Here is a 24455-nt window from a genome sequence, read left to right on the forward strand (position 1 = left end):
TGCTTTTCTTCAGAATATGATGATTGAGAATATAATGATTTTTGTTTTGGGGTTTTTTTTGGTGTTTGGTTAGGGGTTTTTTTGTAGATTTTTACGCAGGGAAATTGAATAATTCCTTCAGGTCACAGCCAGGTCTACCACTACATAGGTCTTCTCAGTATGTCAGATACCAAGTTTGTCTGTTTAAGCAGAGTAGGTTTACTGAAATCTAGTCCCTCATCCCACCAGCGTGGTGGACAGACAGATGTGCCCTTCACGTATGTCATCACAGCACATGGCCATCACAGTTGGGAAGTCTCCGTGCCTGCCTCATCTTTCTCAGGTTCAGCTTCAGGCGGGATGTGAAATTCAATGCAGAGTTTGTAGAGTAGAACACCAAAAAGACTTCCAAGAGTTGGAGCTGTGACTGGGACCCACCACCAGCAATGATCAGCCCTAAAATGAAGCACAGAAGAGGCAGCTGGTGAGCCAGATTGGAACCACTGCCCTGCCACCACTTCCTGCTGGGGCAGGAGTGAGCAGAGTCTGTCCCACTCCAGGCACTAAGCCTACAATTGTCTTAGACAAACCTGCTTTCCTCCCACATAACTGCTGGAGGGAAGGTAATTTTCCCCATCAGCATGGAAATGTGGCTCCACACTGCAGATTTCTTGTTCTCCAAAACAAATGGGCTGTGTGGTCTTGATGAGTGGGACTCTCAGACACACACATGCATTTTGCCTCCCTCTTTCCAATAAAATCTGTGACTCCTCTACTGAGCTCTTGAATATATTTTCTGGGAATTTAAGGAAAGTGGGCATCCAGGACAGGAGACTCTGGTAATGATTTCCCCATAGGAAAAGCCGTAACATAACAGCATCTTACTAGACAGAGGAAGGCAAGGTTTCATGTCCAAATTCAGACTCTAAATTTAGGAGATCTGTTCAGCAATCCACCTGCATTCTGGTGAGCTGCATTCTGGCTCTCTGCTCACTGAAAAAAACAACTGGATCTCCAGTGAACAGGCAGACAATTTGGTGCCCAGACTGAGGTATCTGCATGTCAAGGTGAATCCCATGCTGGAGAATTGGTGTACTCCAAATTTTGTGTACATAATACAGAAGGCTCCTGTAGGCACAACCCTCCCACTCTGCAGTGCTACCATCCCTTGGTCCAGAGAAAAAAGGCTTCATGACACATTTTATCTTGTGCTTATCTCCTCCCTTGGCAAGCTGAGCAGGGTAAGAGCAAAACAGGTCACTCACGAGAAGACTTCCATTCCCCAGCCAGCAATTGCCGTGAAGATCCGTGGGGGCAGGTCCCTGGAGGGGTTTATGGCATAGCCTGTGTTCAGCCCCATTCCCAGACCAATGCCCACGACCAGGATACCCGTGAGCATGGGCTGAGCGCCTTTGACAGCTGCGTTGTTTTTGTCATCATGGATTACTAGAATACCCAGCATCAGCATAACTGTTGCTGTAAACTGCGGGAGCAGAAAAGGGAGAAGAACATGTCAGGAGAGAGGATGGGGATGGTTGAAAGATCCTGCTCAGCAGAGGAGAGGAGACTTCCCAGAATGAAGGAGCAGATGAGATTCATGGTCTGATCAAGGCAGGAGGGACCCAAATATTACTCCTTCCTCACAGGTGGACTGAAGAAAATTCTTTTCTTAGCAAAAATCTCATCACCAAGACTGATACAAACTTCTGAGCAAGGTCATCTGTCTCTATCAACCAGTCAGGGAAATGGTTTATTTTAAGTACATTCTGTCTAATAAAAGCAGAGCCATAACAAACTGCTCACGAGACAAACCTGATCACCTCTAGAGGAAGTGATGTTTTGTACAGCCTGTATGCAGATATCAGATTCTCACCTGGGAAACTGAATTTCCCATCAGTGACTACATAGCTGGCATTTGTAGATTTGCAGTGCCCAGGACATCAGGAAGCATGGTTTTGACAGAGGTGATGACACCTGCCTCTTTCTGCTTTAGAAAATGCAGCTGGAGAGACTTGGACTGCTTGCACAGACACCAGCAAAAACAGAAAACCAGAAGCTGTAGCTTTTGGCAAGGCACTGTCACTCTTATTTTCTTTCTTTTGCATCAAGGACACTGGTCCACAGAGGGCTGAGGGGATCCACTCCCCCCCTCTAGGCTCTTTCACCATCCTCTTCATCATGCCCAGGCAGGAGTTTTATCAGCTCAGAGTCCAAATCACAGGCTTCCAAAGATTTGCACTGGAAGTGAATCTTCCTTCCCTAATGTCTCAGTGCCCCACATCCCCATGAAAAATCCCTTCCCTATTTCTGGGCATCTGGACACTGCACCGTAAGCTGAGAATCCACTGCACACAGTCTCAATGGATCTGTTCAAACACAGAGTTCAGTCCAGGCTGTGCTCATGTGGAGACAGTCCCTGTCTGTGCTAGGGAGGGGCAGCCAGCACAGCTGCTGAGGAGCTTGGAGAGGGTGTAGGACCCAATAAACAAAGGAAAGTGCAGCCCAGAACCCAGAAAGGATGGCTGGTGATACAGCTCAGCTTCTCACTTCTCAGTGCTTGAACAGCATGCAGGGAAGTTGTCTGGAGAGCCCCTGGACCAAGCTGTGGAGCAGCCGTCATGGATTAGGCTCTGAGATCTTACCTTTCAGATGCCTGCCTGGATGCTGGGCTCCTTGGGAAAAGAGGTTGTGGTTGTCTGTGCATGTAGGGCACTGGGGACCTGTAGCAGCCCTGTACCACCCACCTTCTCCTGGCCCACAACAGCCATCCCCACTGACCTCTGAGAAAAAGGCTCCCTGCAAGGACACATTGGAAGCAGGGTACGTAGCGAAGATCATTGCTGTGGCAGTTGGTCCTGTCACTGTAAAGCTCCCATTGGTGTAGTCATAAAGAGCATCTAGGAGAAGTGGGAATTATGGAAGTTAGCACAGCATTTCATCCCACAGGACACACACACAAGTACACCAGTTGCAGCCAGTGCAGACATTAGGGAGAAGGGAGGCAGTGGAAGATGTGATGGAGGTGACACACTCCTCGCAGAGCATGATCTCACCAATATGTTACCTACAGACTTTGGTCTGCACTCACTTCCTTACACCTATCAGCTCCCTATTCCTGCTCCAGGAGCCTGGGGTGGCCTAGGTGGTCTGGATGCACTGGAGGTCTCCAACCCTCTGCCCCTCAAAGACATGCTAGAAACAATGGGTGGTGGGCCTCTGCTCACAGCTCAAAACCCCAAATAGCTGCAAACCTGTGCTCCACAGAGCAGTAGAGTTCCCCCAGAGCTCCAGCGAGCTCCAGCAGCACTTAATACAGGGTAGTTCATTAAAATAAAACCCCTGCAGACCTGGAAACAAAATGCTGACAAAATGCAGCGACTGCCCTTCTGCTGAAGACAGGTCTTGGAAGTGGGAATGCCCTGAGTAAAAGGAGCTGTGTTCTCTGGTTTGTGCGTATCCTTCCCAGAGATGTATCTGGGACCTGCTCTGAATTCAGTCTGTCCCACAACCCAGGAGCTTACTCTCCTCACCCAGAAATCATGCTGGGCACTGCAAAAGGATATCTTTTGACAACACTGTGGGTTGACGGAAATTATGACTACAGCAACCTCTGTGATAAAAGACACGACCCTACCGTAGTAGAGAACAAAGACGGTGGCTGCTGCCAAAAAGGAGCCCAGGAACTGGCCGAACACATAAGCTACAGCTGTTTTCGGAGAGATGTTTCCTATAACACACTGTGTGATTGTGATGGCAGCATTCATGTGAGCTCCTGCAAAATCACAGAAAAGAGAGGCCTCAACACTGATGCAGCTGTTTGGGAACATGTCACATGGTGGATGCCCCATCCCTAGAAATATTTAAGGCCAAGTTGGACAGAGCTCTGAGTAACCTGTTCTAGTCGATGTTTCTGCTCTTTGCAGGGCATTGGACTGGATGAACTTTAAAAGGTCTCTTCCAGCCCAAACTATTCATTGGTTCTGCGCCCCATGCCTCGCAGTAATCACCGAGACAAAAGCTCGAACAACAAGACTCAGGTCAGGGTATTGCTCCTGCACAAACACAAAATGATCCTTTCTCTCTCTACAGCTGAATCATGCAGGTAAAAGAGCTCCTAGCTTGTCTTCTAAGAATTCTGTAGACCACAGGCTGCCTCACCTGTCAGATATACCTCCTCTTGGGGAGGTATGAGTTTCCCTATGAGCTTCTCCCTACTGAGCTTAAAAAGAGACCTCACTTCAGCACATTTTATGTAGCTAGTGGTAGATTAGGACCTTGTTTTGATGGAACACTTTCTGTGGAGGAGGTTGGTATCACAATGGTGGTTTTGAAGACTAAGTGGGTCTGGGTCTCATGCCCTTTGATGCAAACCACATGTGTTCTCTAGGCCTCCTATCCCCAGAAATCTAAAGAAAATATTTATTTTTCCTGCTTGATAGGTACAAACTTTGAGGGTCAGTAAATGTTCCAGCCTTCATGACCATCTTCTACTCCAGAATGACAAAAGGGGTAAGATGCAGACACCCATCAAAATGCAGGACAGAGCGAAGTGGAAGTGCGTGTACCACCTGCTACAGTCCAACAATCACAAATGGAATGGGGCTGATCCATTCTTAGATCCTCTGCTCTTTTGTGGGTATGACCAGCCATTTCAGAGACCACAAAAAGCATCTTGTGACACAGATGAAGCCAAATTACTATGTCAGGAAGGTGTGAAGTTTGTTTTGTAATCATACTATTGCTGGCTGAGCTGAGATCCCTTCTGCACTGCCCTCTGCCCTCAACAGATCAGCTCCTTCTCAAGAGTCACTTGGGACTGTAGGACCTACTTTCCTCAGTCTGCTTTCCCCAGAGTGTTTCCACCAGCTCCAAAAGGATAAGAAAATCAAGAGCTGACTGCTCCTGACTGCTCACATGGAAAATTTTTCCTTTCCAAGACAACCCCAGGTTTGGACCTCTGTCTACTCCAACAGTTTAAGAGCAAGAAGTTGCTTTTAACCTTCTGCCTATTAGGGTCCTTAATTTTTTTCTCTTGGCGCAAATGAATGCAGAAATTGCAGAAGGCAAAGGTAATGCTCTTGTCATGTGATGGATGCCACCTCATGGCCCCAAAACACCACTCCCCAAGTTCGTGTGAGGCATCTGTGCACGGGTGTGCGTGATAAGGAGAAAATTTGCATAGCATTTCTATTGCAACATCAGCTGTAAGCTCTCCTTCACAATAAATTATTTAGTTCCTCGTGGGTTGTATCAGCAGCAGATTTTGGGAGCTCCCTGTCCATGGGCTGTGTTGGCATGTCCCAAATGAGGGAGCTGCTGAACCCTGGCTCTGCTGTCCACAACCGAAGGGGCTGGCCAAACCTCCTCCCCTGTCCCTGTCCCCCTTGCCCTGTCACAGCTCAGAACACAAGCTGGGGTCAGTATTCTGTAGGTATGCTGTGCATGCCTTGTCCCCAGGCTCTCCTGCTTTTCATGCCTGGGGACTCTAGGATTGCTTTTTTTAGGTGAGGGCACTGCCCGTGCCATAACACACCCCTCCACAGCCCACTCCTCCTGTTCCCAGCACACATGGCCCTTTTGGGACATGGATATGTCCCATGTTTGACAGTGCTGCTCACCAGATATTTTTCCAGCCGCATAGATACCCAAGGTAACGCCAATGCCAAATGCTATGTTGATGCTCAGATACTGACCAACGTTTCCTTTTCCCAGTACCACTTGTGCCACACAGGACAAGCCAAAATCCTGTGTAAAAAGAAAGAGAGAAAGGAGTGTTAAAAGTATTCTTGTTGCTGCGGTAGACTGAGCTTCTTTGCTAGTTTTTCTGCAAAAGTAATGAGTTCCTAAAGACAGGAAGTCTCTCAGGCGTCAGAAGAAAAAGAACAGCCTTGCCCCGAAAAAACGGAAGTGATACCTGTGATTGGTGCCCATCAAACCAAATTAGGCACTCTTATTATGGCTGGGTATGGGGAGACAAACCCCAAACACTCACACCAAGAGCTGGGGCTCAGTGGGGTCATTCACACAGCCACACTGCAGATGTCTCTGCCTGAAACCAGGGGCATGGACTGGGGGAGCATCACCGTGGACCACTGGGAGAAAACATCCAAAGTGGACTGAAGGAGGGTGTGCAAATTCTTACTGTCCTTCTTTTCCTGGTGTGCAATTTATTGACTAAATATGTCATTTGGGCAGCACGCAGCTATTTGCCAAACTCGACTTTAATTTTAGTAACATTCAAGCAAAAGACAAGAAAGGAAATTCTGGTTTAACTTTTCCACTCAACACATATATTTTAAGATTGGAAACAGCCAAAGTTTCAGTGGGTTTTTTTAAGTGACTGAAGGAGAACCAAGGGGAAAAAAACTAGAGGTAAACACTCTTCAGCAGGAAAACACATATTCAAGACATTGCTCTGTCCTGAAAGAGAGAATTCTATTTCATGCTTTTGATGTGGTAAGAGTGGAGAAATCAGTTCTTTGCATGCTCTTACACTGAAATCTAGAGAAGGACAAGGCATCGCTTGAGGTTTCTGCCTCATAAACCACTGAGGGTTTGGAAAGTGTATCCTGTTCCTTGGATTGCATTGATGTTTATCCAAGGTGACATGTCTTTCAAAGACACGAAAGTCAATATGTTCTCCAGCACATAAACTTCTCATTTGGCTTGTACTATTTAGATGTGATTTTTTTCTGGCTACTCTGCCTGCATCCAAATTTTATCTCATGTGTCTGCTTCCCCTCACTGCTTTCAGACATCACCCAAATTCCCTGTTCCCCAGAGAGGCTGCTCTTCTCATCACTCCTGTAGACACAGACCACACTCTGTGCTCTGCACAGAGCTACAGCCCCCACAGTGTGAGCCCTTTCAGTCTGCCTCAGCAAAAGCCCCCAGAAACAGTTTGTGATGTCCCCTTAGCGTCTGCAAATTACACAAATTCTCTCTCTGATTGTTCCATCTCTCTTTTTCACCTCTGATTTTTCCAAAGCCAGATACAAAAGACAACAAATGTGTAAGGCTCAAGTTTTGCAGGAGAGCACACAGGTGCAGAGAGGGTTGCAGAGGAGGAGACATGACTGCGCATAAAGAACAATATCCTGAAAAAAACCCACAAGAGAGGACACAGAATGTGGTTTTCAGCACAGATCCAAACTTCTGTTTTCTCCCTGCATCCTCACAGCCCCAAAACACCATTTATTTCAATTTCTTCTTCCCTAGTCCTTAGTCCTGCTGCCTGGTTCCTTTTACCAACACTTCTGTCCATTAAACTGAGAGGCCCTGGGGTGAGTGTTATCATCCAAACAACAGCCATTCAGGCATCCTGGAGGTGCATCCAGAGCACAGCCTCTTGCACTGAGGGCCAAGGTGCTGCTGAGGAGTTGGGAGATCTATACTTTGTTCTGATGCTGGATGCTGTTTGTCTTCAGCCCTTGATGGGGCCCATGGGCAGTGCCTTCCTTTTCTCTCTTCCCTCACATGGATCAGTGAAGGAAGAGCCAGTGTGAGCTGCAGGCTGCAAAACCTGCCTTGAACTGCCAGAGTGCAGAGTGAATTCTCCACCTCATACTGCTTCTCTGGCAGGACAACCCTGAAATTGTTCTTTGTCACCTGGGAACTTCTACCACCAAATAACGAAGAATGGAAAAGGCAAAAGAATTTGATAAAATGCTGCAGAGGAGTCATAGATATCTGTACCCTGACTTACTATGGGTGCAAAACTACCTGGGAGTGAAATTCAAACAGCTGGATGTGCAAAATTACATGATAAAAAGCAACCATGGTCAGTACAGGCAGTTTTTGTCCTTGTAAATGAGCACCTTTCTTGGTACAGAAAGCTATGTCAGAAGGTCCCTATGCTTACCCAAAACTTAATTTCTTCCTCTTTAAATCTCCAAGTGCAAGTTATTTAAGTTATGCCCAGCCTTTGCATGCCAGCCTCTGTCCAGTCTAAAGTGTCTCATCCCAGGCTAAGTCCAGGTGTGGCAAATTGGCACAGATAGATATTGGCCCTTCTCAGAGGGAGGATCTCATTCTGCTCTGCTGATCAAACACTCAAAATCTCTGGTCCCAATGGGTACTTCACCCCCACCAGCCCCTACAGTGATTGCAAAACCTTCCTAATCCTCTACCCAAACATTTCTGAAGCAGCCCACAAGCTCAAACCCACTTAATTATTTCTTTGTGAAACAGATCCCTCAGGCAAGGGGGCAGTTTATCTATGATTTACATAAGCACTGTTCGATTGGCAGCAAGAAAATCAAAAGTGAAATCCTGGCATGCTTCACACCCTGTAATTACATTTCCTAATGGTGGGTTGTTGTGGTTCTGGAGAATTTCTCTGGAAAGTTCATTACCCTGGCAACACCAGGGGGAAGATAGATGAACGCTATTTTCATTTTGCAGCAGCTGTCAGTGATAGAAGAGGCTGGGTCTGTTCCCCAGACCAGTTCAGTTCCCCGCCAGCTACACCACACCTCTGGCACAGCAGAAGGAAAAGTGTCCATTTACTTTATGGATCTTCTACAAGCATTGTGGACACTATTCTTTTGTTTCATTCCCAGACTCTTCCTCAATTTTCTCCTAGAAGAGAGCTGAAAGAGCAACATGTCCAGGAAGGGCAGTGGAGGTGGGAAAGGGTCCTCAGGAGCACAGGTTTGATGAGGAGCAGCTGCAGGAGCTGGGGATGTTCAGTCTGGAGAAAAGGAGGCTCAGGGAGGACCTGATCACTCTCTCCAGCCCCCTGAGAGGAGGGTGTAGGCAGGAGGGCTGATCTCTTCTCCCATGCAACAAGGCAAAAGGAAATGGTCTCAATTTGTGCCAAGGGAGGATTAGACTGGATATCAGGAAAAATCTGTTCACCAGCAGGGTTGTCAATCATTGGAACAGTCACTGTAGGCTGTCCAGGGAAGTGGTGGGTTTACAGATATTAAATAGATATAATACCTTGGAGGTACTTAAAAGACATGTAGTTGGGCACTTAGGGACATGGTTTAGTGGTGGCCTCCACAGTGCCAGGTTAATGCTTGAACTCTTGAAGGTCTTTCCCAACCTAAATAATTCTGTGATATTTTAATTCTATCCCACCCACTTCCCTCACTCCCAGCACCCACCTCCCTTTCCCTGCATTACTTTTTTTGCTCCAGAAGGTTTTTGGCAGATGGTCTGCCTGCTGGGAAACTGCCACCCCACCAACCAACCCCTGGGGATATGGCAGGAAACCACTGACCTTACACACTGCTGCCTTAAATGGCTGCACACACACACACACACACACACACACACACACACAGACACAGACACACATGCACATGCACAGACTCCTCCTTACCATGAGGATGAATGTTGATAGTGCTTCCGCCAGCATCTGCCTTATGGTAATGTTATTAATCCTGAACACCTTGTTGACCTTCGCCATCGTCTTGTTGCGGCAGCCTCCGCGCTCCTGTAGTGATGGCACACTTCACTGCACTGAGCCAGGTTACCCTTTGAAACTTGGCACCCTCTCTTCCCCCACAGACACCTTCTCCCCTTTGGTTAACCATGAACAAGCCAACAAAGCAGCAGCTAGCCTCAAAGTCTTTCCCCCAGCCCTCCCTCATATGCCATCCTATGAAAGCTCAATGGTAGGGATGCAATATTTCTGTTATGAGGGCATTGGTGACACCGTGCCTCTGCCCAGGAGAGCCTAACCCCAGAACACTGGAGCTGTCAAAAGCCCTGAGGTGCTCCTGATGCCTGTCTTTCTCCTTAACCTTTTCTACAGGAACTGAACAGGAATTTTGGCTCTGCTCTGCATTGTAACCCATTGACTGTTTGTTTAAGCAGACTGGATTGGGACTGTTTGCCCATGCAAGACTAATGGGTACATCTTCTGCAGCAAGGATGCTCTGCCTGGAGCTGGTGTGCCCTGCTGTCTACAGCTGGGAAGAGCACAGTGCATTGTTTCAGGTGGAATATTTGCTCTCATTGAATGCACCTGTGCATTCTGCAGATGCCTTCACACTCACAGAGAGCCTTGCCACCAGCCACCCTGTCCATCCTCTCATACAGGGCAAGGAGAAACCAACCTCAGCAAGGAGAGGTGGCCCGAGAGATCTTCAGTCTTACCTGGCTGCCACAGCAGAACCATTGCTGTCCTGATTCCTCCTTCATCTCCTCATTCCCTCTGCCTATCTCCCTGCTCACCAGGTGCTCTTACTTTTCCACGGTGGAAAGGTTTTAATACCTTTGCTTAATCGTGGAAAAACATATCCACTGAACACTCAAGACCTTTTCCCTCAAGCCTTTTCTGGTTATTTGCTGGTTTTCTTCGCCTTCCTCTCAACCTGCTGCAGCTTCTCAGTGTGGCTCTGGAGGGGACAGCTCTGCACAAGTGTCAGCAGCTGCCCTGATAGGGACAGGGTGCTCTGCTCATGCTGCCCCTGCCTCCCTCTCTTCTACTGCATGAGCTTTTCTTTCACCCACAGGGCACTCAGCAGCTGTATGGAAGACCCTGGGAAGCTGATTCTCCTCTCTGCTCCATAGATCATTGTATGTCTTGTTGCAGGGAGAGTTTTATGTACTGGGGTAATCCCTCCTCCAGTGACAGATTAGCTATTGACCTTAGTGAACACCTGGCTAAATATGCAGTAAATTACTGGTCTGTCTCTGATACTGAGGATCATTTAATTATGATGGATGATAATCATGTTGCTTGCGAGGGTGTTTCTACAGCACATTTCTAGGTGGGATGGTTTCTGTCCTATGCTGCAGCATAATAAACCTTTCTAGGTCACTTCATGCTCTCCCATGCAAATGTTTACTGATAGAGCACAAAGCATGGGTCCTGGACAAGACCCTCAAGTTTCTTCTGCTCGTGGTGATTTCCAGCTGACTTTACATGTCACCTGAAATCCTTGTGTCTCCACATGCTGGAGATCTCACAGCCTTTCTCTGATGGACAAGGTGTCAGTGGGTCAGTGACACCCACAACTGGACCTACAACTTTGTTTTGTCTCCTGCATCTCAGGGAGCCTTCCAAGTGGATTCTTTCCCTGTGGGCAAACAGTGAAGCTGCTGTGTGTCTGATAGGCTTTGGCTCCTGCATTCAGGCATTAGTTGTAAGCATCTCAATATTCTGATTCGGGCTGAAAAACAAACAGCCAATTTCTGGGAACACTGGGTTCTGAGGTACTTGCAGTCTCCTCAGGGAAAAACACAGTCCCAGTTTGCAAGAGAAATATTTGGTTTGGTGATAATATTCGCAGCATAATTCCCAATATTACCATCAAACTCTATAAAATTCCAGCATGCTTCTAGGAGCTTGTGCTTTTATACAGGTTGTTCCACAAGATGGCACTGAGACATTAATTTCTCCCCTTAAGGTGTTCTGAAGGACTCCTCTGTTGGCTGCTGAAAATGCAAGAATCCTTTAATTTTGAGGTTCTGATGGCCATTTTGAGACATTAAAGTGACCTGCTAGTGTTCAAGGACTGTAAAAATAATGAAACCATCACCTTTCCAAAGGTGATGTAGGTCAGAGCGCCTCTGCTCTGCGAGTACACAAAGTGTGTGAGCCTGTGCCTGAGTTTATAACAAGCAGAGAAAAATAGGCAGCTCCAAAGGGCAATTCTTCCTCACCTAAAATAAGCATCTGGTGCCCAACCTGAGTCGTGCTAGATACTGGCACTTTCCCTCCAGTGTCTGCACACAGACATGGAGTGATGGGCTCCAACATGCACCCCCACGACCGCCAGGTGGGCTGGACTGCCCCTTCTCCCTGCACCCAGACATGATGATCCTGAGCAAGTGCAAGCCAAGTGAGTCAGCCAAGGGCTGGATTGCAAATATCTGCCGGTTTCCCAACAGCAACATGCCCATACTTGCTGGGTTTCACTTACCCGCAGGGCTGACAAGGATCTCGGGGGTCACTAAACACTGTCCCCTACTGACACAGGTAGCCACACCATATCTTCTCTTTGGTGACCTGGCCACCCTGAATTTTAGTGGTACATGATTATTGCCCAGCTTCTGTTGTTCTCTGTTACCAGAATTTGCTGCTCTGAAAATTAGATGCTTTACTCTGATTTTCAGCCAAATTCTCAAAGCCATTTGTCCATGTGCATCATTAGCCCATCACAGTCATGAGTTAACTTAGTTCTTGCAGATGCTATTGCTTAGTGATCCTGTAAGGTTTGTTAAAGAGCATTGGCTGCTCACGCTTAGCTCCCTCCCTACCACCTCCTGATGTTTGCTTTGATACCTTCACAGGTTGAAACTTCACTCCACAGTGGTCTGACAATGATTTTGCCACATTTCCCACTCCACATTAAGCAGCCAACTGCTAAACCAAACCCACTTTCCTCCCCAAGACAGGTGTGCTTTCAGCACTACTAATAAAAGTCTCAGTTTGGAAAGGAAAGTTTTGGCACAGTCAATGTGTGCTAACAGTTCTGGTGTTGATATCCAAGGTAATGGAGAATCAGGAGAAAAATGCCCCTGGGTCCTGCAAGAGCAGTCCAGGGCATTCAGCAAGGAATAACTTCTCTGACTCAATCTGGACAGTGCACGTGCTTCCTCTGCACCCAGGAGCTCATTTGTCTCTTAACTGGGCTAATCAGCAGGTGGAACATTGCCACTCCATTCACTTCAGCCATGCTGGTGGAGCTTTTTCTCCCCAGAGGCCAAGAGGAGCACAAACAGAGAGCTGAGCAGAAGAGCTGCTCACCATGGGCAAGAACAGCTTGTTCCTCAATCTGACCAGATGAACAGGGCACTAAAATATCTCCAGTGCCCTTCAGGAAGCAAGACCCAGTCAGAGATATCATAACAGCACTGATATGGCCTTTGCTGTGCAGGACATAACCTGGAGCACCTGCTCCCTGTGGTCTCATGTTCCACACTCATGGTCCGTCTCCCTCTCTTCTCTATGGATGGCAGGCCCCAAACAAGCTTCACACACCCCATGTGTCTCTCAGCAGATGTCTTTGCTCTCTATATTACCACCCCCTCTCCATTCCCAGGATAGTGGCCTCCTCAGCCTTTCAGCTCACCCATTGTCCCTTGCCCTGAGGCCAGACAAAAGTTCATCACCTGCTTCTCTACCATGAACTCAGACTTGTTCCAGTCAGAAGTGTTAGGTGGAGATCCTTGGTCATTCACGGGTGGGCTCCTGCCTTGGGCAGGGTGCTGCCCTGCCCAGCCTGCTACAGCTTCAGGGCTGCTGTAGCTACAGGGCTACTCAGAGAGAGGTAATCCATGAGGTAATGCTGCCAGCAGGAGCAGAACTACTTGTCTTTGTTTGTCTTTAGGGACAGAGCAGGGTTCTGTGGGATGCGGTTGCCAGGAGTGGTCCTGGTCTCATTGTTGGGCAACAGAGTGGAACTCTCCTGCTCACCAGGAACCCATCCACCCCATGGTGGGCCACAATCCTCCTGCCCTTGTCTGACTTATCACACAGGATGAAGTTATTCTCAAACAGAGCAAAGCATGATGGTTTTTGAGGCACCCACCAGCTCTGATCTGTGAAAATCCCTGGAAAATCTCCCCCACCCACAACTATTTAACAGAGTGAAATGGAGGCACAGGAGTAGATCAAGTCATAGAATCATGGAATGTCAAGGATTAGAAGGGACCTTAAAGAACATCCAGTCCCTATCCACCCTTGCCATGGGCAGGGACCTCTCCCACTACACCAGGTTGCTCAGGGCCCTACCCAACTTGGCCTTTATGGCTGGCAGGGATGGGGCATCCACAGCTTCCTGGGCAGCTTCTTCCAGAATCTCACCATCCTCACAGTAAAGTATTTTTCCTAATATCTAGTTAATATTTCCCCCCTTTCACTTTGTACCTATTACTCCTGTCCTATCCCTACAGCTCCTGACAAAAGGTCCCTCTCTGGCTTCCCTGTGGGCCCTTCAGACATTGGAGGGTTCCTATAAGGTCTCCACACAACCTTCTCCAGGATGAACAGCCACAACCTTCTCAGGCTGTCTTTGTAGGGAAAGTGCTCCAGTCTTCTCATCAACTTAGTGGTCCCCTCTGGACTTTCTGTAGCAGTTCCATGTCTTTCTCATGTTTGGGGCACCAGAACTGTAAGCAGCAGAGATCCCAGAAGATACCATGGGATTTCCAACAAGAACATGCTGGCTCCTCACCTGCCATTACCCCTCATTTCCATGGGCATCTTGTTCTCCTGGCCTGCTCAGGGGCATGTTCCCACTCTACCCCTCTGTGTGAGAGCATCCCCCTGTGCTGGGACTCTGCTGTGGGGCTGCACGGGCCCAGGCAGAGAGCAGCAGACTCTGTGGGTTCAAGTGTTCTCTCTGAGCCTTGAGCTGCCTGCTCTGCTCTGCTTTCAATCCACAGATAAAGTGGAAGCTGGGGAAGCCATGGGCTCACAGGACATCATCACCCTGGAGAAAAGAGCAGCCAGTCTCCTTCTAGAGGAGCACAAACACCCACATTCTGAAAGGAGAGCTTTAAGGGAAAAGGCTCTAGGCTGGAGGAGGAGACCCTGGATCAGTAAAAGAGGTTTTGGAGTTGCATGGTGAAACCAGCACACTGCTCTGAGTATTTCCCTGCCTCTGACTGTACCCAGAGACAGCACAGCATGTCTGAGTCCTGATGGCCAGTTTGCAATAGGTTGGCTCTAAGAAACTGTGCCACTGACAAAACCCCTTGTACTTCATCCCATGCTGTCTTTTCTGCCTCATCCTTTCCCCAGGCACTCCAGTCTGGAAAGCAGGATGTTCTGCAAAACACACCAGCCCAGCATCCACCTGAGCAGCACCAAAAAGCACAAGCTTGTGTTGACATTCACAAGGAGCAGAACCAGAGCAGGGCCTGCTGACAATCACACCGCCATGCTCCCCCTGCTGCTGGGCAAGGCTGAGCCCGTAGCTCTTCACAGCCACCAGGTGCTTGAGGGTGAACTGCATCCATACATTCCACCCACATAAGTGAGGCCTGTAAGCCTTTCGAGATGTTGCTAAACCCATAGGGAGGCCATAGAATCACAGAATCATGGAACAGTTTATCTTTAGGGGCCTTAAACACCACCTGAAAGTCCTCAGTCTCTCAGATCCCCATCCAGCCTGGCCTTGAACAACTCCAGGGATGGGGCAACCAGAGCTTCTTAGGGCAGCCTGTGCCAGTGCCTCTTGACCCTCACAGAATTTATTCTTAATATCTATTATCTGTCTATTCTCAATATCTATTATCTTGATTAACTATTATCTGTATTCTTAATATCTGATATCTGTCCTCCAGTTTAAGGCCATTCCCCCTTGCCCTATCACTTCAGGCCCTTGTAAAAAGTCCATCTTTTCTGCAGTCTGTTATCCAGACATTTTGTGGGGCGAGGAGCCGGCTGCTGACACTAATCTTTGCCCATATGTGTAATCAGTGAATTACCCAGCTATCTCCCCCGGAACAGGACTGTGCTCTCCCATATCACACCTGCCAGGGGGTGTCTGAAGACCATGCAGCATCTGGCATGGCTCACATCAGTGCTGAGCAGTGCCTGCCCCGTGGGATTTGTCTCTTCATGGGGGAGGGAAAGGCCAGGATGTAGATGGCTGGGTCAGCTTTCTCAGCCCCAGAGGGCTGCTGCTGCTGGCGCGGACGTGAAGGCATCCAAAGGAAACCCCGATAAGCTCCCAGTATCTCAGCTGTGGGGAGATGCCACACATTCCTTGCAGACATGCCCACAAATCCCTTCAGACACTGCCCAGCCTCTCCTGGAGCTCCAAGGATCCCCACAGGCATTTCAGTGAAAGTAGAAGTTTCCTCCAGCATCACCTATGCCCCACCACCCTCATGATCCCCCAGCCCCTTTAGCCTCTTGTGCTGTTTTGAGACACAGGAAAGAGGGGCCAGGTGTGGATCTGAATTGCTCCCTGTCCATTCCCATCCTTTCAGTTCCTGCATGTAAAGATATTGACCCAGAGGAACACAGAGAAGTTGAAAATCCATCTGTTGATGGGCCCTGAAAACAAGCCAGTTTTGCTAGCTCATGTAGCTTCCCAGCACAAGTCCTGGATGACACAAGTAGCGGCTTCATGAATTGTCCCAGTTGTCCCAATAAGCACAGCACTGACATGCAGTTTATCTCCCTAAGCACAGGACACCACATATCAGTCACCCTGACAGTGCAGACATCCCTAACGCATGGCAATTACTAAATTTTGTCACTGTCTTTTTTGTCCCTGTGTTTGTTTTTACACAGACACTCAAATGTGCACATCCCTATTAGCTATTTTCCTAGTGAAGAAGTAACTGTTACATGCCACCTTCTGAATTTTGACTTCATAAGAACCTCATTATCAAATCAAATTATCAGTATATAATCTTATGAGAATGGCCGAGGATCTGTCCCTCCCTCCTGACATGAACCAGTTACAGCTTTCAGGAATTAACTGAGGTGTATTTGCATAGGACCTGATATGATGGGCCTCTGACCACAGCACAGCCCCCAGTTTGTATCTCTGCCATGAGATACAAACCATAAGAGGTCTGTGAAGATATGGGGCAGTGATTTGGCACCTCAATTGTTCATACATGTTCCAAACTGCAGCATTAGGCACAGCAGGTGCCTGTCTGCACCTCACAGCTACAGGAGCAGCCAGTGAAGGATCTGCTGGGAAATATGTGACTGCTGCAACGACTTCACTCAGAATAAGCTCAAACTGCTGTTCATGAACTAGGCTATATAATGAAGGTTTAAAAGCCCTTGACACAGGATGCTGAAGGTCCTAAAAAGATATCTAAAGACAGACAAATTCATGAGGGCAAAAATCCAAGCACGGCTATAAACATGGACACCCCTGGTCACAAGTGGACCCGAACTGTGAATCATTGAAGATTGTAAAATAGTTTTGGGGAGGTACATTGTTTTCTTCACGCACTCATATCACACTCTCATGGATCTTCTTCACAGGTCCAACCCATCCCAGTGACCACTGCCTGGCTACCTGTGCTGTCCAGTGGAATGGGATGTCCACCACTTCAGCAGTTAAGTCACAAGAACAGAAAACTGCCAGAGTTTACTAGCTGCTGTTTTTCAATTGCCCAGATCTGAGACAACATGAAAATGATAAAAATAATTTCCTGGCTCTAATGTCCACCAGTGTGAGACCTGAGCGTCCACTCTCTTCCCTGCCCATTTCCCCATCTCCAGGGGGTGGCCAAAACACCTTGTTCAGATCCAGCCTGTGGTGGGCAGAGGAGACATTGGCACCTGCACTCAGTATGTTGTGTGACCTTTGCTAAAACACCAGCCCCAGCTGAGTGCTGGAAGTGTCATCTGCTGCTAGGTCATCCTTCTCATTACTCTTTTCTCCACTGTGCAGCACAGATATTGACCTCTTCCAGTCCCAGCACAGCCAAGGACATCCACTTCACCACGGTGCTGTCAGTGGTCAGAGGGACAAGTGGGAGTGTGCTTCATACCCGCAACAGGTCAAGCCAGCAGAGCAACTCCTGAGCTCACCAGAGCACTTACTATACTGCCTACAGCCATGCAGCAATTCAATGGCATTTTAGATACAGCAAAAGCTTTAGCTGTGGGATATCCATTGCACTGTGGAGAGCTTCCTTTCTCTTTCCCTTCAGGAGCTGGAGGAGGCCACATCACTTGCGTCATTTAAAAGTAGACTTGAAGCAAAAGGCACTTGAAAACTCACCATGGGGAACGATCATGCTCAGGGCGGTAAATAACTGACTTTGTCTTGTTCATCTCGTATTTTATGGCCTTTCCTGTTTGTACAGTGCTTCACAGGAACAGGCAAGCTAGCAGAAGAGAGCCTGCTCTCTGCTCGCCTGCCTCCTCCTCTGTGCCAGCACCATCTCCTCTCCTGTGCTTTCTCTGCTGTTCAGCTCCACAGGATGGTAGCTTTGGATGCCACACCACCACACTGCAGTCACACAATACTGAGCCTGGGAGAGTCAGCAAGAGCCTGGGAGAGAAAAATGCTGCCAGAGCCCTAGGAGAATTGCAGGACCCTGGCCACACTCCCTCCTCCATGGCTGGGGTTAGAGCTTGCACCCTCCTCCCTCCTGGCCAGTCCAGTCCATGATCCATGGGATCTGAGAGCTGTAGTGTAGCAGGGAAAAGGAGTGTCTGACCAGGGTCTCCCTCCCTTCCAAGTACTGTGGGGTTTGCCATGGGCCATCCTGGGAATTTAGGACATTAACAAGATCCTCTGGACTCACAGGACCTCTTTTAAAGCCTGCATTGGCAATCACATTAGAAACAGCAAAGGGGAAATTTTACAATCAGTAATTGTGTGGGACATTGTACGTTTGTTGAAGATACAGTGGTATGGGGGAACAAAGATGTCTGATTTCACCATGGTGTCCTCAGGCTGCAGCTGGACTCTCAAAGCATGTGTTTGTTCAGGAGCTTTGGATAAGTTCTCATTAGATTTTCTGTCATACTATTGCCCCATATTTTTTGGACTCTGACTTATTTGGAAGCACTGCCAAAATAATCCATCACAGTGCCTTGTACCCAAAGGCAATAGCCTGATGGAAGACATCATGCCCTGATCAACATCTGCATAGAGCAAGATATGAGCCAGGAGTGACAAAAACATGTTATGTTCTAGGTTGTCAGCACTGAAGGAAAAAACGTGTTCATAATTTGCATTTGTTGATTCACACTTGCTAACAGGATAGCAAGACTGAGCAACACAGAGCAACTGAGATTAATGAATCCTGATCATCTTTAAGCTTTCAACAGATTGACCCTAATCCATAACCCAGGGTCAAAGTCTACATTATGCTGAGTTTTATGTCAGCTAATTCAATACCCATCTACGTATTGAAATGAAGATAAGGTCCTGAAGGTCCTGAAGAAAGCATTCCTGAAGCCTTAAATTTCTTCCTGCCTTATGACAACCCATAATTGTGAAGAAAACTGCAAATTCTGTGGAAAAGTCCTACAATATCAGCTGGTGGATGACCACATGTAAGGAAAATGGTGCTCCCATGGGCAGTGTCCTACCCAGCCTGTCTGGAAGGAGTTTATCCCTCACAGATGCTCTCAGCAGTGGCTGCAGCACCCAGAGGTTTAATCAGAGGGCTCCTGTGGGGGTACCAGTCATCAGTTTTTCTGGGTCTGGATTGAAGGCGCTTGAAAGAGTAATTTGTGTTCAGATTCAAGTGTTTGTTATTTCTTATCAGTAAAACAGTCTCACTACTGTGAGTTGGGCAGCTTTTTCATTAGAAAGCACAAAATGGCTAACAATCTCTTGTTACAAGGTCTTTTAAGACTAAACCATCCAATTAAGGACTGATACCTAGATTATTTTCCCTTTTAACCCAATAACTGATCCCAAAGAGCCCCCAATGCAGAATTTTCTGCCCAATTACAAAATGCCACCCAAACCCATGAAGAAGAAGGAAGAAGAAACGTGAAGAAGAAATCCAGGATGCCCCCCTGTGCCCTCCATCTTGCTTCCATCCACAACATACTAAAAACCCAAAACCTAAATTTCTCACCAAGTGATGCACCTACGCTGCTCTCTATAATCTATTTCACACTTTTGTGGATTCTAATCTATCTTGAAGTCTTGGAAACTTTCTCCATGAATGAGGGTCAGAGTCAATGCTCCCCTGGGCATCAGGGCACCCCAGAGCAGACTGAGAAATATTCCCTGTGCCCTGGGTTTCCACAGTTTCCCTGTCAAGCGCTGACCCGTCTTGCCAGATCTGTCCTGCTTAGCTTTCAGCACATGATAGGATCATAAGCCAAGGCAAACGTAAGCAAAGGATAGAAACAGAGGATAGAGATCTCCAGTATGCAATTACACACATAACGATGTTATGTTATGCACAAAGGTGCATGAAATATGTTTAAGGAAAAAAGAAATCTGCATAGATAGGAGAGTTGCTCATAGCCCAGGATTATCAGATCTGGGAAAATGCCACGTGAATGAGTCACTGGAACATCAGTCAATTGCTGTTTACAGAAAATGCCACAAAATTGGCTGTTGTAGTCCCTCTCCTGGATTTGTATTTCCTTTTCATAGTTTCTATAAATGATTGACTGAAATGTGCTATGGACTGCTCTCTTGCATTACACTTACCTCCCTAGTACCTTGCTCCAGTCCAGTCCCTCCTCCTTCTCAGTAAAATGTATTTTAATGAAGTATCTTTTTCAGATGATGATTAGAGAGCAAACAAAGGCCCTTTGAAAAAATGTTTTGCATCCTCCTGCCACAGCAGCTCTCCAACCAACCTGTCCGTGTGGTTGTGTTGTAGCCTTATGCCAAGGAGGGACACCAAATGTGACTGATCCAGCAAGTTTATATATGCCCCATTCCTTCAGGAGCTGCTGCTCACTATTTCACTTCCCCAGCATTTAGCACCTGAAAAATTCAAAGGCTGGTGATCTGCAGATCAGGACTCTGTCACAGAAGGCTTGTAAATCAGAGCTGGTGCCTTCAGCCCCAGCTAGGAGCCAGCAGCCAGACAGCAGAGATCCCACAGCACACTCAACACAGAGGCCTAGTCCGGATCTCTGCTGCAGGGTGGGTCCCTGCCCTGGGCCCTGTGCTGGGCAGGCCTCAGACAGGCAGGGACCTACACAGCGGCACAGCTTCTGGCTTAGCTCCCATTCCAACCACCCCAAAAGGGTGGGGTAAATACAGAGGAATCAGGGGGGAAAGGGGGGGAAACAATAAGGACTGTGTGAGGAAAAACTGGGAAGCAGGAGGGCCCTGTGCCCAGACTCAGTGTGGTATGGTTTGTGCAGCAAAACACATCAATGCCTGGATAAGCCTGGGCAATGCTAGACTCTTTCTGAATCCTGGGCTGCTGTGAGCTGCCACCACATTCCCAGAGAGCAGCACAAATCACCTCCACCCCCTCTTTGCAAAGGTGCTGGTAGCAGGAGACCAAACCGTCCAAAAGAGCCTGTGGCTTCAGGACTGAGGCTGCCTGCCCTCTGTGCTTCTCCTTTGAGCAGTATTGAACTCTCCCTTCCTGTGCAGGAGGAAAAGTCTGCGTGAGGACAGCCACACTCCATGGAGCAAAACCTTCCCACTGCTAAAAGCCATCAGAAGCCTCCCTGCCTCCTGTGAACCTCCACGAGGTTAAAAGTAGAGCTCTACATGTGTGTCTGCACGTGTGCCTCTGTGGAAAAGCAGGGGAGAGACTGGCTTGCTGCAATGAGCATTTCAAACAAAACAGTATAATTATACATATTTTTCTCCCATGAGCAGGATGGGAGCTCAGCATGTAACATCTGTTGCTTAATGCATTCCTAGATAGCACACAGATATTATGCTGATAAGCACCACTTAAGAACCAAGATAGCAAAGAACAGAAAGTAATGATTGTAGTTACATAGGGAACAGGTCAGATCTTAGTGTGACTTTAAAGCAACCTGGTTTCGACCCTTCCATTTATCATAATGAAAGTAATGCATGTAGCAGTGAAGAATTTTAATAGCATTTTAGAGGCAATAATGCCTTCAGAAAGATGACTTTCATTACATGGCTGTACAGCTGTCCCTGGAAACTGCAGAGGGCTACATTGCACACCATTTATATCTTGAACTGAAAAAACATCCTTTGGAAATGAAATACCTGTATGGATGATCTTGAGCTGTTCGAGAATCTAGACAAGACCAAAATTCACACCTGCTTCAGATCTTTGGCCTTCACCAGAGCACAGCTTACCATGTGAAAGGCATGACCAAAACCAAGAGGTGCCCACCCTGTGCTTTCCACGCTCTGCCCTCTTCCAGTGCACCATGACAGTGCTTCCCGTGCCGGGCTAGTTCCTATTCCCAGCTCCAAGAGGTGGCAGCAGCACCCCTGCCTTTGGGAAGACACTCCTGTGAGGGACTGCCCTTGGAAAGGGAGAAGGACTGACACCCAGGGGAAAAGCAAGTGCACACCCACCCACTCAGACAACCTCAGCATCTCTGAGCTGACCACCAGCTACAGCAGGCCTAGCACTGTAGACATGCATAATATCAGGCACAGAACAATGTATCAAAAAAAAAAATTAAAACAAAATTTTAAAATGTTTGCATCTCGCTGATTTTTTCAAGTTAATAAAGAGCAGGTTTTCAATCCCAAAACTACTTTTGAGATTGAAAAGAGCCCTGAGACTCTTCTCATTATTCCCAAGGGAAGCTTGACAGCATTGCACATTACAAAAAACTTTGCAGAAGTGTTAGCTGCTTTGACTGTCTCCAGCCGCCTCAGAGACTAAAGGTTAAAAACAATTCAGAGTTGTCAGTAAAAACAAGAAAGAGAAGAGAAACAAACATGATCCTTCTCTCAGATACAATACAACCTCAACAGAGCAAGCATACAATGGAGAAAAGGATGAAAATCTATAGACAAAAGCTCCTTACATCCTGGGACAAAATAAAAACATCCCACCAGTTCTCATTCCACCTGCAAGGTGAGACTTACACCTGAGCACATCAAAAAGGATATGTCACTAAGTAGGGTCCTGTCACCTTTTTATGGTGGCTTTTTGTCTCCTTATACTGCCATAGGATGCAAAAATATTTGCTCTGTCAAAGCATTCAGACAGCCCAGTAAATATAATTCTTGAAATTGCTGGTGAAAGACACAAGCTTTGGCATCCAGGCTTATCTTGACCTGGGCTGCCGTTAGCTTACATTAACAATTGCCAGTGGTCAAATAACTTCTGTATAACCTGTTCTGGCTTTATCTCTGTGTTACCATATAGGGTAAAATGGCAAGCATAGGTGGTCACTGCATAACAAGAAACAGCCCTTTAGGTTAATTGAGGCTGCGGAAAGCTGTTGTGCCATTTTTAAACTTCACCTGGAAACTACTAGGAAGGAGAAAGACTGTAATGAGAAAAAAAAAAACAAACAAAAAACCCCAAAAACATAAAAATAGCCTCAAACAGACTGCAGGCCTGAGGAGCAAAGAACACCATCACAAATTTTGTGCTTGTCCTCATGACAACTGAGGACACTGATGACTCACAGAGACAAGCCACCACCACTTCTCTGCTTGAGGAGGCTGGTGCTACCAGACTCAGCGATATCAGGAGATGAGGACAGCACTGGAGAGGAGGATTAGATATTGCAACTTTTCTTTGCAGCAGTTTTAAGAGCATTACGACTAATAAGTCGTAATGCTCTTAAAACTACTACAAAGAAAAGTTGATTTTTCTGTACTAATCTGGATTATAAGCGTTAGTATCCTTGCAAGTGGACTAATAATAAATTTATTATCTCTTATGTTAAGATTTTAATAAAACTTTTGGCTCTGTATGAATATAATGTGTTCATCTTGGCACATGGCAATATTTTAAGCATAGCATGACAGAAGCTGTCAGAAACCCAAACTGATTGCCAGGCCCTAGTGGAGCAGAGCTGAGAAAACCTCTCAAGACCGTGGCTTCAAAGACAGGAATGAACCTTTCACAAACCTTCTCCCCAAACCTGTCCTGCCTGTTGAACTGTTTGAGGATGCACAGGAGAACTGTTACTCTTACAAGAGCTGCAGCTATTCGAGGTGCTCCTGCTGGGAATTTTCAAACAAATTTTTTAAACAGGTATCAAATATCACCTACTCTCAGCTTGTGCCCACATGATAGCTGACCCCCATCCTTCTTGGACTGTCAGTTCAGCGCTTCATTTAACCAAACTGATCTTTCCCACAAGCTGCTGTAGCTCTGAAAGACATGTGAGCTGAAATTGCAAATGAGGGTGGGATCCTTACACCCAGGCTCACTGTCTTTGACCCATCTACAATTGGTTCAAGTTTAGAGTCACCTGTGAGAACGTAATTCTGACCAAAGGAATCCATCTGAGGCTGGAAACACAGTTCCAACAAGAGCCACAGCTTGGAAAGGAAGAGAGAAACATTCTTCTCACTCCCATCCTCGTTAGGTTATCCTCAGATATTTTCTGACAAATCTCTGCTCCAATTTTGCAACCTCGCTGTCTATGAAAGGGGCAGACTAAGCATCACTGAAAGCAGCTGAAAAGCCCAAAACTGTCCCTGAAATCATCTCCCAAAACTCACTGCACCATACAGTCAGAGGCAAAGATCACAGTGACATTATCACCTGTGCAAGAAGCCAGGTGATTAAGTAGTAATAGAGACAAGAAAAGCCTGAGGTGATGCTTGTTAGAAGCTGTGGAGACTTGAATGAATATGGATTTTATTGTCAAGCTGACCCAGCAAAGTTACTTAGTTTAAATTTTCCTGTGCCATACTTCAACTGAAATAAATTTCTACCCAAGAAAAATGTTCATTAAGCATTTCACTTAGAGGTAGGAAAGTGTAGTGTGGGAATATGAAGCTTTTCAACTGCTCAGGCTTTAAAAATATAACAATGTCAGCCTTCTCCACTTTCCATGAGCTGGATCCTCACTGTTCGGTGAATACAGTGTTCTTCACTGACATGGGCTCACTACACCCAACCATCTGTTTATTCATAAGACATTATTCTAGAATGAAAAGTGTCACCTTGGTTTCAGTGTATTGTTT

At 47.0% G+C, this 24455-nt stretch overlaps 1 protein-coding gene across 1 annotated transcript; it reads right to left on the reverse strand.

Moving 5' to 3' along the window:
- Window positions 1-281: 281 nt before the first annotated feature.
- Window positions 282-23650, reverse strand: LOC135459915 (aquaporin-7-like). The gene is made up of 7 exons (XM_064736382.1): window positions 23533-23650; window positions 9308-9421; window positions 5598-5724; window positions 3614-3751; window positions 2758-2876; window positions 1245-1462; window positions 282-435 (listed from the first exon to the last, which is right to left on the reverse strand). The coding sequence occupies exons 2-7, from the start codon at window positions 9392-9394 to the stop codon at window positions 282-284; spliced, it is 843 nt and encodes a 280-aa protein (XP_064592452.1). The 5' UTR covers window positions 9395-9421; window positions 23533-23650.
- Window positions 23651-24455: the final 805 nt, after the last annotated feature.

Source organism: Zonotrichia leucophrys, chromosome Z (genome assembly GCF_028769735.1).
Source record: "Zonotrichia leucophrys gambelii isolate GWCS_2022_RI chromosome Z, RI_Zleu_2.0, whole genome shotgun sequence".
NCBI lineage: Eukaryota > Metazoa > Chordata > Aves > Passeriformes > Passerellidae > Zonotrichia > Zonotrichia leucophrys.

Bases quoted from the DNA above. Each gene is read 5' to 3' on its own strand.
- LOC135459915 (XM_064736382.1), bottom strand. From the start codon at position 9,394: ATGGCGAAGGTCAACAAGGTGTTCAGGATTAATAACATTACCATAAGG. The intron at 3,752-5,597 runs GTGAGCAGCACT...GTGATTTTGCAG, and splicing joins TGCGGCTGGAAAAATATCTG to GAGCTCACATGAATGCTGCC. The intron at 1,463-2,757 runs GTCAGTGGGGAT...CTGCTCCCGCAG, and splicing joins AGGGAGCCTTTTTCTCAGAG to TTTACAGCAACAGTTATGCT.